Source organism: Chanodichthys erythropterus, chromosome 16 (genome assembly GCF_024489055.1).
Source record: "Chanodichthys erythropterus isolate Z2021 chromosome 16, ASM2448905v1, whole genome shotgun sequence".
Classification (NCBI taxonomy): Eukaryota; Metazoa; Chordata; class Actinopteri; order Cypriniformes; family Xenocyprididae; genus Chanodichthys; species Chanodichthys erythropterus.
In genome coordinates, this window is record NC_090236.1 from 5791132 (window position 1) to 5808036 (window position 16905).

At 40.2% G+C, this 16905-nt stretch overlaps 1 protein-coding gene across 1 annotated transcript; it reads left to right on the plus strand.

Moving 5' to 3' along the window:
- Positions 1–82: 82 nt before the first annotated feature.
- On the plus strand, positions 83–2653 carry LOC137003388 (uncharacterized). The gene is made up of 2 exons (XM_067363524.1): positions 83–122; positions 456–2653. Exon 2 carries the CDS (start codon positions 464–466, stop codon positions 2288–2290), a length of 1827 nt encoding a protein of 608 aa, XP_067219625.1. The 5' UTR covers positions 83–122; positions 456–463; the 3' UTR covers positions 2291–2653.
- Positions 2654–16905: the final 14252 nt, after the last annotated feature.

The window sequence follows — 16905 nt, forward strand, 5'->3', positions numbered from 1 at the left end:
TTACAGGCTCCCAAGAGACACACCCTGGCCCTGCTGTAAAGTACAGCCTCCTCCTGTATAAATAATCGTCCAAGAGATGTGAGAGATGCAGAGGCTTGTCTACTGAGGACCTTCAATCTCAGGTATGAGGAGTTTAAATTTAAGTCTACTGAATATTACAAATATCTTTAAAGAGTTTAAAATCCATTCAGATAAAAAATATGACTATGAATTACATTTACTAAAATATTATATTATAATATTTTATAATATTATAATAAAAATGTATTACTGTATTTGTTTAGTACAAGCATTAAAATAGCAGACATTTTTCCCGTTCAGTTTTTTTAAAATGTTAATATTAAAATCTTAAATTCAACATAAAAAGACAACATTTTGCCATCATTAAATTGACATGATCCAAATAGTATTTACAGTTTATATGTTTGATATTCAATGTTTTGTTTTGGATTCAGATTTTGCCATGGGTGCCATGAGACTCTGCTTCCTTCTCTTCTGCCTCTTCCTGGTGAGCGTCTCTTCTGTGAAAAAACTTAACAATATTGATGACTTGAGAAACAGTGGCTATGGAAGACCTCATCCACGTCATGGACTCCAATTAATTTTCTGGTTTGCCCAAAGAGTGGTTGTTGATCAAAACAACAATCGTTTCAGTTTGAATTTTAATCCTATTGAACACGTCTATGGATTTCATTTGTTTCGAAATGGAGAGGTCATTCTTCCCTTATTGAGCTCCAGGCAGAGTTACTATTCTGTTGGTAATCTAAATTATCGTCATGCTAATGCATTGCCGGAGTATGTGCGGAGGTTTTACAGAAACAACAATTTACCAGAAAGAAACATGGACAGGCTTATGATCTCTTTGGAAGAAAACAGTTCATTAAGGACATCCAGGGTGTTTGTTACAGCACATAACCGAAACAGGAATGACTTTAATTCTTCTGAGACTTATGAGATCGATCCTGCACTGATCTTGCAGATTAGACAAACTTATTCTTGCACTAATTATGGTATTTCCAGCACCTCAAACCATGATAATGATAATGAAGATGATGATACAGAAGAGAAAAGATGCAGTCAGTTTTTGACAGAGACAGGGTACAGCAGCAACTACTGTAAAAACCCGAACAACCGTCGAAAGAAACGCTCACCCTATTCCCAGTGCAATGCATATGAGGGAATTAAACTACAGATTAAAACAACTACACAAGGTTACTCAAAACTTATATGGAAGATACCTGCTGACATAATGAAAAACTATAAGTATTTATACATTGATATTTGCCAAAACACTTATTCCAGTGATCAAGAACCTACACAGGTCAGGAAAACATATTTTCTAATTCATGAATCATCTGGGGCTTTAGATACTTCTGTCTCCCTGAATGATGGTCTCCAACCCCAACTGCGACTGTACACATCAAGTTCTAATTATTATTTATTTAACAAACCATACTTATGGTATGGACCAGAGTTTGATGGAGCTAACAAAGTGATCCCCATTAGAATAAAAGGGTTTGACGCTAGCCTGCAACTCTATGCTGGACACGGCAAAGCCTGTGCTCGACTCTACATCAAAAAGACCTTCAGTGACTGGAAGACTGTTCTTTACTACTCATGGGTTGGGTTCTACAAAAGTTCACAAGATAAAAATGATGGCTATGACACATATCAATATGCTGTAAATTTTGCAATGATTGACAACACTACCATAAAGAATTATGATATTTACCAGTACGATTCCAGTTTGGCTATGGCTCCTGGAGTTCAAATCCGCTTCCTGCTGGACAAAAAATATAACAATGTTTTAGCACGAACTACGCCCTGGGAGAGTGATGAAAAAGTGACATCAGTTTGTGACAAAGGGAATCTTCAGCCTAAACCCTCATCAACCTGGTCTTACCCAGAATTCTTTTATGAACCAGAGTTCTTTGATGCTAACAATGTCATCCCTATAAAAATACAGATGTATGATGCTGGTCTGCAGCTGTTCACCAAAGATGGTAAAGCCTGTGCTCGGCTTTATATCAAGAAGTCCTTCACAGACTGGAAAACTACCTTCTACTACTCATGGGTGGGGTTTTACACTAGTTCACAAGAAGCACATAAATATTACAGCACATATCAATATGCTGTGGATTTTGAAAAGATGGGGGATGGTACCAACAATTTTGATGTTTATCAGTTCAAATCTGAATTGGCTATTGCACCCGGAGTAGAGGTCCGTTTCCTGATGGACAAGAGCTATGATAAAAAATTAGTGGAAACTGAGCCCTGGAAGAGTGGATAAAAACTCACTATTAATAAATCAGATTATGACAAACCATAAAAGCTTTAAAGCAGGATAATATCATTCTAACAATCTGAGCTCATCCAATCTTATATGTTATGATTTGTAACAATCTGCTGTCTGTGTCCTGATAAGAATGACAAATTTTACATTATTCTAACATTACACTGTTAATCACAGATCTCTCTAATATACTGTATCTTAATTTGTTATTAACAAAATAATTATTCTAAATGATGTAAAATGTTAACAGTAATCTTGCCATTTACATTATTATAAAATATTACATTTTATTGAACAATAATGTGACATAGCCTTTCTTTGCTTGTTTTATACAGCTTATTAAAATGCATCTCAAATGAAAATGAGTTGAGTCTGTGTCCTTGTTTTGATATTCCACTAGACTCAAGAAAAAAAAATCCAAAGGTGAATAACTGTATTTTCTCTAGCAGTGGTTTTATATGTTGGTTTTAAATGATTTTGTAAATTCCATTGTTCCACATGCTATAAAGGCGATACATTTATATAGTTTATTAATTGCAATATTTGTTCATCAAACAAATGACTTTCAAATTATTTTTGCATTTAGCATCATTACAGTATTTTGCCTCTCTGATGGTCATAAATGTGGTGGATGAGCAGGAAAAGTCATGTGACTGAAATTAATAGGTGTCAGTTTGTTATATAATACAACAGTTTCTGCATATTATTTAGTAACTTAGCTGCACTCACTATACTGTAGGGTTTATCTGATAATCCTGTGTTCATTTTGTTAATTGCTTGTAATATTCTGACAATTTTAGTTTTAAGTAGATTTTATGTGTACCTAATTCTATAATATTCTTACTTATTTTTACTTAAAAATATAATATTGTAATATTTTGCATTACAATTAAAAAAATATACAGTTATTTTTAGTTACAGATATCAGTCATTCATTTCTCCATTAGTCCATGGTGACAAAACAACTTTTTAGCAGCTTTCTGTTCTAGTAAGAATAGCTGGTTTATTCTTTGATGCAGCAATTCAGTTTCATTTTGATGCAGTTGATTCTAAAAACTTCAACTTTCCATGAAAGGAAACTATCCCACCACCACACACACAAAAACACATCTTCACACAAATGTTCACAGCAAAAGCATTACACATTCAGTTAATGAAGAGATTGTGAACAGTAGAATGATCTTGACAGATATTTATTAATTACATTTATTTTGAACAAAACCACAACTAGCTGCTCGCCAGCCATATGGACACTGACCCTTCACCCTGCAGGTTATATTTAACCCATGAAGAATGAAATACATATCTTGACAAAAATAATGATCATGTGTCAAATTATTAAAGTGTCCTAGCTGATAATCACTGTTAATTTGTTGTTAATAAAATGTAGTTTTATTTAAGGTTTGTCAAGGCAGGATATTGCAGCACAAAACCCTGAAGTGTGTCAAACACAACACATACTCAAAAACAACCACTATATGACTGGTTTAAAACAAATTAAAAAGCAAGTTAAATAAAATAATTCAGACATAATAATAATATCATTGATTTCTGTGAGGTAATACAGCACAAATACACAGGGGGAAAAAAATCCGAAATAGTGTTCATACAAACACCTAAAATTTATTTGTAAAGCAATTTAAGAGCATGTGGGACAAAAGAAAGTTCATGTCTTTTGTTTTACTCCTGGACATGGCAAATTTTTCTGCACTGCAGTAGGTGTTGGGGCCAAAGACAGGAAACAATGAAGAGGTGATGAACTGTCCTTAAAGGGTGTTTGGACATAAATGTGTGATGGCAGTGTGTGTACGCAACCACCCTATAATGATAAAAATACACCCACTCCTTTTTTTAATCCCCATAAATCATAAGCAGTGTCTCAGAACAAGCCGTTTCCAAATCCCTGGCAATGTGATGTCACATTAGCCACAGGCCCCGCCCATGAATGTTGACAGACACTGCCGTTTTACAGTTTTTTACAATCACTTTGCTACTATTTTAGCACCTTGATGTCATTTTTCAAAACTCTAGACACAAAACTCAAAACGGTTATCACTTGTAACACAGGCTGTCTAATGTTCAAAACATTGCATTGTGCATTCACATCTTTAAAGAAATCTTGCACTTGCACAATCATTGGTTCAAAACACAAATTTACTGTGAAATACCATTGAAACATAACTATAGATCACCCACACACAAGCAACCTATAGTTTCACTGTGTCATTGTTCGTACAATCATTAAATATTGTAGAACAAAATAGGTGATACAGGTTTCATTATGGTACTATATGTACAGTAAATACATCTCTGTAAAAGTACTGCAGTAGTAGAGAGAATACTACAGACACAGTGGAATCATTGAACAAAGTTTGTAATATATTGATGCAAAACACTACAGTAAAATCACAACATAGCTTTATTTGAATCAAAGCAAAAATAATTAGCTATGAAATAGAAAAGAAAAAAGAGTACTGTAATCAGCTATCAATGAGAATTTTTTAGTACAGATGTGGTTAATTGTCATTACACATACTGTCATACAGTTTTTTTTATTCGCTTTGGTACAATTTTCAAAAGCAACTGGTAAATTTTCAAAACTCTTAATACTAATATCACAACAAATCATCAAAAGTGCACTTTTTTCAAACATTTCAGCATATTTTCAATTGTGTTAGTACAATGCACAAAATCAGAAAGTATCGTTTTCACTTCTCAAAATAAGTGTTTCATCTATACAAATGTTTCATTCACAGTAACTGCCTTTCATAATGCTACTGCTATAAAACGTCTCGGTTATGTATATAACCTAAGTTCCCTGATAGGGAACGAGAAGCTGCGTAAAAACGCTATGGGAACTCCTCTGCGTGATGTCGTCTGAAGCACGTATGCAATCTGTCACATCAGGAGACGGAACGTCATAGGCGGGTGACGTCACTGACCAGGAACCATAAAGCCGGCCCGTAAAACACTGTCATTCTTCTCTGTCACTGTCATTCAGCTTCTCAAAATCAGTCGCTTTCGGGCATATTCCCCTATCAGGGAACTAAGGTTATATACATAACCGAGACGTTCCCTTTCAAGGGAACTCGCGCTGCGTAAAAACGCTATGGGAACGCCATACCAACGTCGCCATAGTAACAAGTGACCGATCGTGTGAAGCCAAAGCGCACAACTCACAGTAACACCTGTGCCCCTGGAGCGGAGCCGAGATCTACCTCGTAGAATCTCACAAATGTGTGCGGTGAGGACCAGCCTGCTGCCTCACAAATGTCAGAAATAAAAGCCTTGGAGGCAGCCATACTCCTTGTAGAGTGCGCTCGGACAGCCAATGGTGAAGGCTACCCGACCGCCTCATAAGCAAGTGAGATAGCCTCGACCACTCACTTGCTTATTCTCTGCTTAGATGCTGGTAGACCTTTTCTTGGTGCACCAAAACATACGAACAGGTGTTCATCAACATACGCATCCAATGCCCGTACTGGACATAGCAGATTAGCTTTTCCTGGTCTGAAGACTTAAACGGAGGAGGACAGAAGGCCTGCAGCATGATAGGTATCGCAGTATTAGTGAGAACCTTAGGAAAATATCCTGGATTGGGATGTGGAAATGCCTTACATTTACCAGGCGCAAATTCAAGACACGATGGAGCAACCGACAGGGCTTGAATGTCTCCAATTCTCTTGAGAGACGAGATAGTGATGAGAAACTCTGTTTTTAGTGTAGAAACTTTTCTGCAACCTCTTCGATGGGTTCGAAGGGAGCCATAGATAGGCCCTGTAACACAGTGGCCAAATCCCATGTCGGTACTCTCGTGAACTGCAGGTCTTATCCTCATTGTGCCACGAAGGAAACGTGTTATATGCGGGTATGGTCTCAACAACCTCAGTTGAGAGACCGGAATCTATGAGACGTGCCCCCTCAGAGGCCACGCCCATAACTTCCATAACTCCGTGCGGGGGTGCAGTATCAGACCGCCCGCTTTTGAGAGCTCCCGGGAGCAGAGCGATTGGGGAAAAAGCGTACAGCGGTAGCCTTGGCCACGGCTGTACCATAGCAACCAGCCCAAAAGGTGCTGGGTTTGACATGGAGAACCACAGTGGACAGTGAGTCGTCCCTCGAGACGCAAACAGATCCACTCTGGCTTAGCCGTAGTTCTCCCAAAGGAGCTTCACCACCTCCGGATGAAGTCTCCATTCCCCGGGCCTCGGCCCCTGCCTCGACAGGATGTCTGCTCCCATATTCAGGTACCCTGGGATGTAAACTGCTCTAAGGGATAGCAGTTTCCCTTGGGACCACAGGAGAATTTGATTCGTCAGCTTGTAAAGCGGGCGTGATCTCAGACCCCCCTGGTGATTATATACGAGACTACTGATGTGTTGTCTGTTAACATATGTTTGTCTCTGAGGTCTGGAAGGAAGTATCTCAATGCTAGAAATACCGCCATCATTTCTAGACAATTTATGCCATGTGAGATGATGGTCCTGCCACAGACCCCGTGTCGAGCGACCACTCACGATCGCCCCCCAGCCCGTGAGGGATGCATCTGTCGTTAGCGTGATGCGACGACTGAGAGCCCCCAGCACAGGTCCCTGGGATAGAAACCAAGGTTGCTTCCATATGTCTAAAGCACGTAAGCATCGCCACGTGACTCTGATCATACGAAATGGATTCCCCCTCGGTGAGAACCCCTTGGTTTTGAGCCACCACTGCAGCGGTCTCATGTACAGCAGGCCACAAGGTATAACGTTGGACGCTGCTGCCATCAGACCCAACAGTCTCTGGAACTGTTTTACAGTGAGTGACTGGCCTTGCCTTATGTCCGAGACGGTATTGAGGATTGATGTTATTCGAGCCGGAGATAAACGGGCTCTCATAATCACCAAGTCCCATACCAGGCCAGGTTCTCTGCAGGAGAAAGCACACTTTTCTTTGCGTTTAGTCTCAACCCCAACTTTTCCATATGAGCGAGAACAACACCTCAATGTTGAACCGCCATATGCTCAGATTGAGCGAGAATCAACCAATCGTCTATGTAGTTGAGAATGCAGATGCCCTGCATGCGCAAGGGCACCAGCGCCGCATCTACACATTTGGTAAAAGTTCAGGGTGACAATGCTTAGGCCGAAGGGGAGAACCCGATATTGGTGTGCTTCGCCCCCGAAAGCAAACCTCAGGAATTCTCTGTGATGTGGAAGGATTGACACATTGAAATACGCGTCTTTTAGATCTATCGTCACAAACCAATCCTCGGATCTGATTTGTGACACAACATGGCATTTTGAACTTGAGCCTTGCTACTGTTCAATATAATTGTCGCAGATCTAAAATCGGACGTATCCTCCGTCTTTCCTTGGCACAATGAAGTAACGGCTGTAAAAGCCTGACTCCCTGCTGGGAGGAGGGACCCTTTCTATAGCCTCCTTTCGCAAGAGTGTCTGCACTTCTTGTACCAATACCAGAGCCTGCTCGGGATCTACCACCATGGATAGAATCCCATTGAATCAGGGTGGGCGTGTTTCGAACTGAATCGCATACCCCTTTTCTATAGTTCGCAGGACCCACTGAGATACTTTTGACAGATTTTCATTCTGACAAAAAATCTACTAGGGGTACCAGTATCTCGAGACTGGCCTCTGGTGTGACATAAGCAGCCAGCACAGTGCCCTGAAGCGGCGGACCGGCAGGGAACAACTGGCATGAACTGCTGAAGCGCGCCACCCTCGGGTGACACGCAGGGAACTACTGCGCCCCGGCATTGCGGCGGGGTTGGCAGAGCGCCCTCCTGAGGGCACCGAAGACTCACAGGCACCGTAAAATGAGGTGAACACTGTCTGTCTCCGGAAGGGACCACCCTCAAAATTTATTTTTTTTTTTTTTCGGGAACCAGCCTCTCAAGACTGGCTCCTGATATGTTCTTAAGTAGCCAGCACATGCCCTGAATCGGCGCACCGGCAGGGAACAATTGACTGGGCTACCAAGAGGAACGCGAGTCACCCAAGGATGTTGCGTTGTGTTGCGGGTCAGCAGAGCGCCCCTAGAAAACACTATCAGGGTAGTGTGTATTGTGCAGCCAGCACAATGCCCTGAATCGGCGCACCGGCAGGGAACAACTGGCCTGGCTGTCACAGAGAATGCGAGCCACCCTCGAGTGACTCGCAAGGGATCACTGCACCCCGGCATTGCGGCGGGGTTGCAGAGCGCCCCCTTGAGGGTATCAAAGGCAGACGGGTACCGTATAAAGAGGTAAACGCCGTCTGGCTTTGGAGGGAAACTACACAAAGAACCAGCCTCTCAAGGTTGGGTCCTGGTGAGTTTTGTGCAATCAGCACAATCCCCCTCGGGGGCACCAAAGGACAGACAGGCACCGTATGACGAGGTGAACACTGTCAGGCTTTGGTTCTGGTGAAGTTCTAACAGCAATGACGGTCCTCAGACCCATCTTGCTTAAAAGAATTTCGCCAGCGAGCGTTGCCCCGCTTTCCAACTCCTCTGAGGGGAAATACGGATAGCAATGCTCTGTCTGGTGTTGTCTGCGCCCTGGTCACAGCTGCTTCCCGCCAGCAGCCATATAACCATGCTTTCTCACAACCACACATTTTGATGTAAAATATATAGTATGAGAAAAAGTTTATTCCACAACCCCGACACCTCAGTGTGGAGGTCGGAAAAAACTGTAAAACCTCTTGCGGGAGATTGAAGTGGCGAGTCTTCAGAATCTCCCATAGTCACGCTAACAACATCCAGCTCCTCAGAACTAGACGCCATTAACGTGACTGTATCCACCGGAGAGGAAGAAACCGCAATGCGTGCTTCCTGCCTCCGAAATAGATACTATTTTTTTTTTTTTTTTAGATGCAGCAGGTGAAAGCAAAGATAGGGCATGGCCCGTCTTAAACCCTTCTGCTATATCCATATGCGAATCTCAAGACCTAAGGCGCCGAACTGCCTCAGAAACGGGACCCAAGCCCTGAGAAACGCAAGCCGAGCCGCCCTCCTCAAAGAGAGCTCGGTGGGAGCACTCCCAAACAAACAATACACATTCCATGTGTATCATATCCCGGGATAAACGCGGGAGGGATGAACAGACTTCTTGAAATGCTGTTTGTTCGTCATAAACAGAGAACAATAAATAGATAGGACAATCACACTTAGCACTTGCTGAAGACACAGAAGCTGAATGACAGTTTTTACGGGCCGGCTTTATGGTTCCTGGTCAGTGACGTCACCCGCCTATGACGTTCCGTCTCCTGATTTGACAGATTGCATACGTGCTTCAGACGACATCACGCAGAGGCGTTCCCATAGCGTTTTTACGCAGCGCGAGTTCCCTTGAAAGGGAACTTTTGATTTGCATCTCTTCTCATTCAGTTTAATACATTTATCTATTATTTACAGTTTTTTACAGACGCTAGGACACATTTCTCAATACTTAGGTCACTTTTGCAAAACTCTTCACACAGTGAGCACAACAGAAGTCTATGTGGGCTAAACTGAGGATCAGTTATCATTGTTTTGGCACAAAATGCATTCAATGACTACATCTCTCAAATTTCATGAATTCTTTTCTCACTCAGACACAACAACTGCCAAAACTCTTTGTACATACAGGCCAGTTTGCACATGCTTACATACTGTTTTCAAAACTGTTAAACTTGTGTTCAAAACAATAACATAATACAAAACTGAATAAGACAGCAATTTGCTACATTCCTACAGTAATATTTTAATGAAATATATTTTAAATCTTAAAATTAAATGCTATAAAAACAATTGAATTGTATCTGTATCAGTGGATGGTGTGTTACAAATTCTTGTATTTTGGAATTACTCAATGCAAAAAAATAAAAATAAATAAACGACATAAAATATTGACAAATTCTGCATCATGTCTGATTCATTTCAGTACCATATATTGGTGTAAATTAATCAGAAATGTGTCCTTGTTTTACACAAGAAAACACTGTATAATGCTACATGTTGTTAGTGTTTTTCAGGTCATTGTTTTGTGGGTGACAAAGTGTGTTTGTCGGCTGTCAACCTTTGCTAGTGTTTTGGAAGAATGAGTTGATTTGAGACCTGAATAAAGTGTTTTGGTAGATTTAGTGCATTTTGAATGTGAAATGAACTGCTTTGCCAAAATGAAAGTTGGTTAGGAGAACTGTGTGAAGAGTTTTGCAAAAGTGACCTAAGTAATGAGAAATGTGTCCTAGCGTCTGTAAAAAACTGTAATCCAACTGGACTTAATGGTTAATCAATGGATCATTTGGTACACCTATAGATTTCTCTAGATATTGATTCTATAGGCATAGTTGCTATAGAACTTGTTTGCATTTTCCGATATGGATAATCAAATGTAATTAATTCTTTTTACATTATATGCAATTTATGTTAGATGACCACAATTGTCAGAGTGTGTGGGGTCATGGTAAACCCTGCGTTGTGAACCAAATGTCCCCACTGGTTCTAAATTTACTGCTATTTACCATCCTTTTGGTTTGAACATTTGGTTCACAACGCAGGGTTTACCATGACTTTTTTTTTTTTGGTCCCCATGAGGAAAACGGCTTATAAATCATACAAAATTATATATTTATAAAATGTAAAAATGCAGAATGTTTTCTGTGGTAGGTTGGTAGGTTTAGAGTTAGGGGATATAATATATAGTTATATGCGTGTATATAGCGGTATATAGCGTGTTGAAATTTGTGAACAGAGCAGAATAGAGTGACTGTATAACTGACTGTAAGGACTGACTGTATAACTTCAGACTGATTAGAGTATTACCATGGTATAGAGAGACTGCCTCATTACTGTAACTCACCCTTCATCTGTAAAGATCAACTACAGTATAGATTCAGTCATATGGTACAGTGAGAACATTTACTGTATTGCCAGCACACTCTGTTCTACACAAAACCTCATGACCATGTCATACTTCACACCTTTTGATAAGGCACTGAATAGACATTATTACAAATATTATGTCAATTATGTAATTTAGGTAATGTAAGTGTATTTTCTAATGTTTCATATGTGTGAATGTAATTATTTCAGCATCAAGGGTGATTTGAAACATGTATCTTACATTGTTTGCTACTGAATTAACTGAATGTTAAAAGTACTAAACTGAAATAAGATCAAACTGTTGTGATTCAGTGATTAAACCAAATGTTCCCATTACATATTACAATAATCTTGTGTTTGAAACAATGATTATGTGGAATGAAATCATGTGCAACTGACTGAAAGCATTCCATCAGGTTTTGAAAGAATGACTAGCTGCATTACAAGTGTGATCAGTTTGGATTTTTGTACTAAGAGTTTTGAAAATGTACACCTTAGATGTGAAAATAGTACCAAAGCGAATAAAAAAAACTGTAGTACCTTCATTGAAGGCCTCATTTTCTTTATGCAAAATATAATTTTGGGGGAAGAGAGGTATAGGTTATGAAATGGCCTCGTTTTTGTGATATTTTCCATTTTTAAAGTAAAATTCAAGGTGTTTTGATGATGAAAATGCCCCTTTTTTCTGAAAAAGCAATGTTGTATATACTCATTCCACAATGTGCACTCAATCATCAGTAACGAGTTGGCAAAATTGGACAAGCAATTACAAGGGCCTGCATCTATACAGTGCACTACTGTCAATACTGTAAATAGTCTGAAAAGGTGGTAAAGTATTTAGGGCCATAGACATAGTGTCTGATGAAGCATTATGATAAAATATCATAGGCTACATCCATGGATATTGTAGTCTAATTGGTTCATGCTCCATGCTAATTGGTGATAATGAATCTTGTTATCCTGAAACTTTCATAATTTGCAGTAAACATGGAAGATTGTTTGTCCGTTTCCATACAACTATGCATTAAGAGTAATGCAACAGTTACTTATCATTTTGAGCAGTTGTATGAATTGAAAGTTAGATCATTATAAGGAAATTACAGTTTTTTCTGATTGCTTAAGCACATTTTTTGTAACTATTGGCTATTTTTGCAAAACTCTACACACAAATAAGAAAACCTTTCACCCAATTATCAAAAAATTGTAGTTCTCTTGCAAAAGCTTACACAGCTAGATTAACTCTTCACACCTTCGTAAAAATGGTGTTTTCGTATCAAACAGTAAACACAAGCCATCATCTACTAAGCACACAATGTGCCAACTACACACTGATGGTATGAATACAAAACATATCTGGCTTTTGCTTTCTCTGTGAAATGTCAATTTGAGGTCATACTTTTGTCATAGTGTCATGTAAACATACAAGGATCCAAACTTCAAGTATTGGTGTTTATTCACACTCATCAAAACCAAGACAAAGTCAGAACACAAAATAGTAATTTCACCAAAAAAAAAGAAGAAAAAAAAAGACAATCAGCCTACATCATGTCGTCTTTCTGGGTCCGGCCACAAAATTTCGTCCACATCGCATGCGATATCCTCCAGTCCAAGGCACCGGGGAAAATATCTCCTTGAATGCCGTATCCAGGCCTGACATGATGCCTGGTCAATATCTCCACATGCCTCCTCCATTGCCTGTAAAAGGGCTACCTGTTGATGAGGATGACGGTCGTACACTTTCCAGCGCCAGGCAGAGAAGAACTCCTCGATGGTATTTAAGAATGGAGAGTATGGAGGGAGGTTGAGTGCCATGAAGGATGGGTGGTCTGTAAACCAGTTGCGGACCAAAGCAGCCCTATGGAAACTAACATTGTCCCATATGATGACATATCGGGTATGCTCTGGTCTCTGAACAGTGAGCATGTCATGTAAGGTGTCCAGGAATGCAATAATGTGTGCAGTGTTGTATGGGCCTATGGTTGCATGATGGTGAACAACACCATTTTGGCTTATAGCTGCACACATGGTTATGTTACCACCACGTTGTCCTGGGACATTGATGATGGCACGGTGTCCAATAATGTTCCTGCCACGTCTCCTGGTTTTACTGAGGTTACAGTTTTTTCCAATTGCTAACACACAATTTTTCAAACTAGTCTGGTTTTATCAAAACACTTAACACAATTCACAAAACCACACACCCAAACTGCAAAATACCTCATATATCCTGCAAAATGAAGCACTGCAACCGAAACTACACAGAGCATTATCAAAATCAAACTTTTGCATGAAATGGCACACACTTCATTCATATTACCAGATTTTTGCCTAACCACCTACACACTGTTGGGCATAATGAAAAGCACCCCCATCTTTAGTATGCTTTGCCATAATACTAAAATATGTATCAGATTGTTCACATGCACAGAAATATTTGCAGATACACACACATGCTGTTGCAACATTTTTATTTTTTTTCCTTCACTACAGTAAACAAGTCAGTACAACATAAGCACAGCAGATATATTTACATGGGACTGAACAAAAATATTCTTACAAAAAAAGTAAACTGAAAAAGAAAATTTCTGAAAAAAAAATATATTACAGTAAAAAAAAAAAACTAAAAAAAAAGGCAAGAAAAATAATTAGGCAGCATCTTGCCGCACAGCCGGGTCTGGCCACAACGCCTCGTCAACATCACAGGCAATATCTTCCCTTGCCAGACATCGAGGGAAGAAGCGCCTTGAGTGCCTTATCCATCCCTGAATTGCACCCACATCAATCTCATCACATGCCTCTTCCATGGCCTGCACAAGAGGCATGCGCACAAAGGGCTGCCGGTCGTATACCTTCCACCGCCATGCCGAAAAGAATTCTTCTATGGGGTTCAGAAATGGTGAGTATGGTGGGAGGTATTGCACGAGAAATGTTGGGTGGTCAGCAAACCAGTTTTGGACTGGGGCTGCACGATGAAAGCTCACGTTGTCCCATACTACAACGTACCGGTTTCTTTGATGGTCTGCATCATTCATACGCTCTGGTGGTATGAGAATGTTGTGAAGTCTGTCCAGAAATGTGAGAATATGGGCTGTGTTGTATGGTCCAAGTTTGGCATGACGGTGGAGGACACCATGCATATTGGAGATGGCAGCGCACATTGTGATGTTCCCACCACGTTGGCCAGGAACATCTATAATGGCTCTGTGGCCAATGAGGTTTCTCCCTCTTCTTCTGGTCTTTGCTAGGTTGAACCCAGCCTCATCTATAAAGATGAACTCATGTGGGATTGCATGAGCATCCATTTCCAGTACTCCCTGAAAACAAAGAACAAAAATCAGTCAATATGGTGTTATCCAGTACACTGGGAAACAATGTTGTGTGTAGTGTACTGCAGTCAATATAGTACTTACATCCACATATGCTCGTCTGAACTCTTTGTTTCTTTGAGAGTTTCTCTCAAACGGCACCTTATAAAGTTGTTTCATTCTGATTTGGTTTCGCTTGAGAATGCGAGCCAATGTGGACAGACTAACTCGTTGAATGTTGTTGAATAAGGTGTTGTCTTGGATGATGTGGCTTTGAATTTCTCGTAATCTGATTTCATTATTTTCCAAAACCAAGTTTACAATGGCAGCTTCCTGTACCCCGGTGAACATTTGGCCCCTTCCTCCACCATGGTGTCGTCTCTCAGTCCTTTAGAAAAAATAAAATAAAAATATATATAGGGCTTGGCCTAAATATTTTCCCCCACAGTAGAGTACATTGTACAGGAAACTTGTACAGTTCATGAATGGCTGATGTCATACACTAAGTAAACAGGTGTCACCCAACTGATACACTATGACATGGGGTATACTACATGTGTACTACATGAAATTTTGGTTACATACCTGTTCTCCAGTCTAAAGGTCCGGATGACAGAGGCGACAGTAAAACGGCTCAAGTCTGTCCAGCCTCACGCATTGTCAACCCATGGTTGATGACATGATCTACTAAGGTTGCTCTGATTTCATTTGAAAGTGTTTGTCTTCTTTGGCCATGAACTCCTCTACCTGCTCTACCCCTACCTCTCACTCTTCCTCCCCCTCTTATTCTCAACCTCAACCTCCCTCTTCCTCTTCCTCTTCCTCTTCCTCTCTCTGCAATGTCTTCCATTGTTGTTGTAAAAAAAAAAAGGTTCTCACCTGTGGTCTTTTCATAGTGCTTACATCCTGATTGAAGTGTTAACAATTAACCACTGAGGTGTTTGGCCAGGTGGCACATGTAATTGGCCAATTAGCTCATGTAGTGTCATTTTGAATGGCAGTGTTTTGAAATGGCAAACATGTGACTTTATGTCAGATTGTTGTGTCTTATGCAGAGAACTGTATTTAGTGAATTTAAAAAGTGCTATTTTGAAATGCAAATTGTGTGTAAAACAGAAAAGGTGTTTAGACTTTTGGAGACTTGAGAAGAAGTTTTGCTCTCTGTGTGTCAGTTTAAATAATTGTGCTGTGCATGTCATTTTAGTGTGTTAGCAATTGGAAAAAACTGTAAAACCGGCCTCATCTACAAAAAGTAGCTCATGTCCCATGGCATCTGCTTCTAGTTCCATCACTCTCTGGACAAGACAAAACAAATGCAACACATCAGGCCCATGCACAGCACTACAGTATGCACTTCCAAATTCAGAACCAATGACACTATAGCTTACCTGCACATAGTCATATCGCAGTTGCTTTACACGTTCTGTGTTTCTCTCGAAAGGAACTCTGTAAATTTGCTTCATTCTTATTCTGTGGCGCGCAAGTACACGACTTAGTGCAGAAATGCTTACACTGTGTATATTTTGAAAGGTGGTGTCATTATCAATTATGCGCTGCTGTATTCCGCGCAGTCTTTTTGCATTATTGGCAATCACCATGTTCACTATATGGGTCTCTTGCTCTGGAGTGAACATTCTTCCTCTGGCCCCAACATCTGGACGTCTAGCAATTCTGTAAAGTAACAATTTCAGTATTTTTGTGTATGGTACTCTTGTGTTTCTCATTAGAGTATGGCAGTGCTACAAAGTACTTACCGATTCTCATTTCGAAATGTCCTAATGATGCTTGCCACAGTGTAGCGGCTCAAATTAGGCTGAACCCGTTGGCCAGCTTCCCTCAGGGTCATCCCATGGTTGATGACATGGTCCACTATTGTAGCTCTGATGTCATCAGTTATTCTATTTCTTACTCTTCTTACCCTTCCTCTTTCCCCTCCTCGTCCTCTTCTTGCTCTTCCTTATCCTCTTCCTCTAACTTCCTCTAACCCTCTCGCTTCTTCACCTCCACGTCCTCTTCCTCCAACTTCTTTACCTCCATGTCCTCTCCCTCGGCCTCCTCGGCCTCCTCTGATTCTCACTCTTCTCACTCTTACTGCTCCTTCCATTGTACTCCACACAGACAGCTTACCTGTGGCTTATTTATAGTGCTTAGGCTGATTGCAAAGTGAACTAATTATCTAAAACAGTTTTCACATGTGAAAGTGTGCCAGACAGTTGGCAAAATAGTGTTAATGATAGCCATACATGTGTATAATTTTGCTAGGAGTGTGTTGGAAATTTGGTAATTGAGTGTAAGAAGTGAGTTGTGTTTAAAGTTCTGCAAAAAGAGTGTTGTGCAGTGAATTGTGCCTACAGTTTTGCAAAGTGTGTGTTACAAAATTGCAAACTGAGTGCAAAGCAGTGTTTGTGCTTTTAGTTTTGCAAACTCAGTGAGTGGTTTTGCTATACGTATTAATAGTTT

Bases quoted from the DNA above. Each gene is read 5' to 3' on its own strand.
- LOC137003388 (XM_067363524.1), top strand. From the start codon at position 464: ATGGGTGCCATGAGACTCTGCTTCCTTCTCTTCTGCCTCTTCCTGGTG.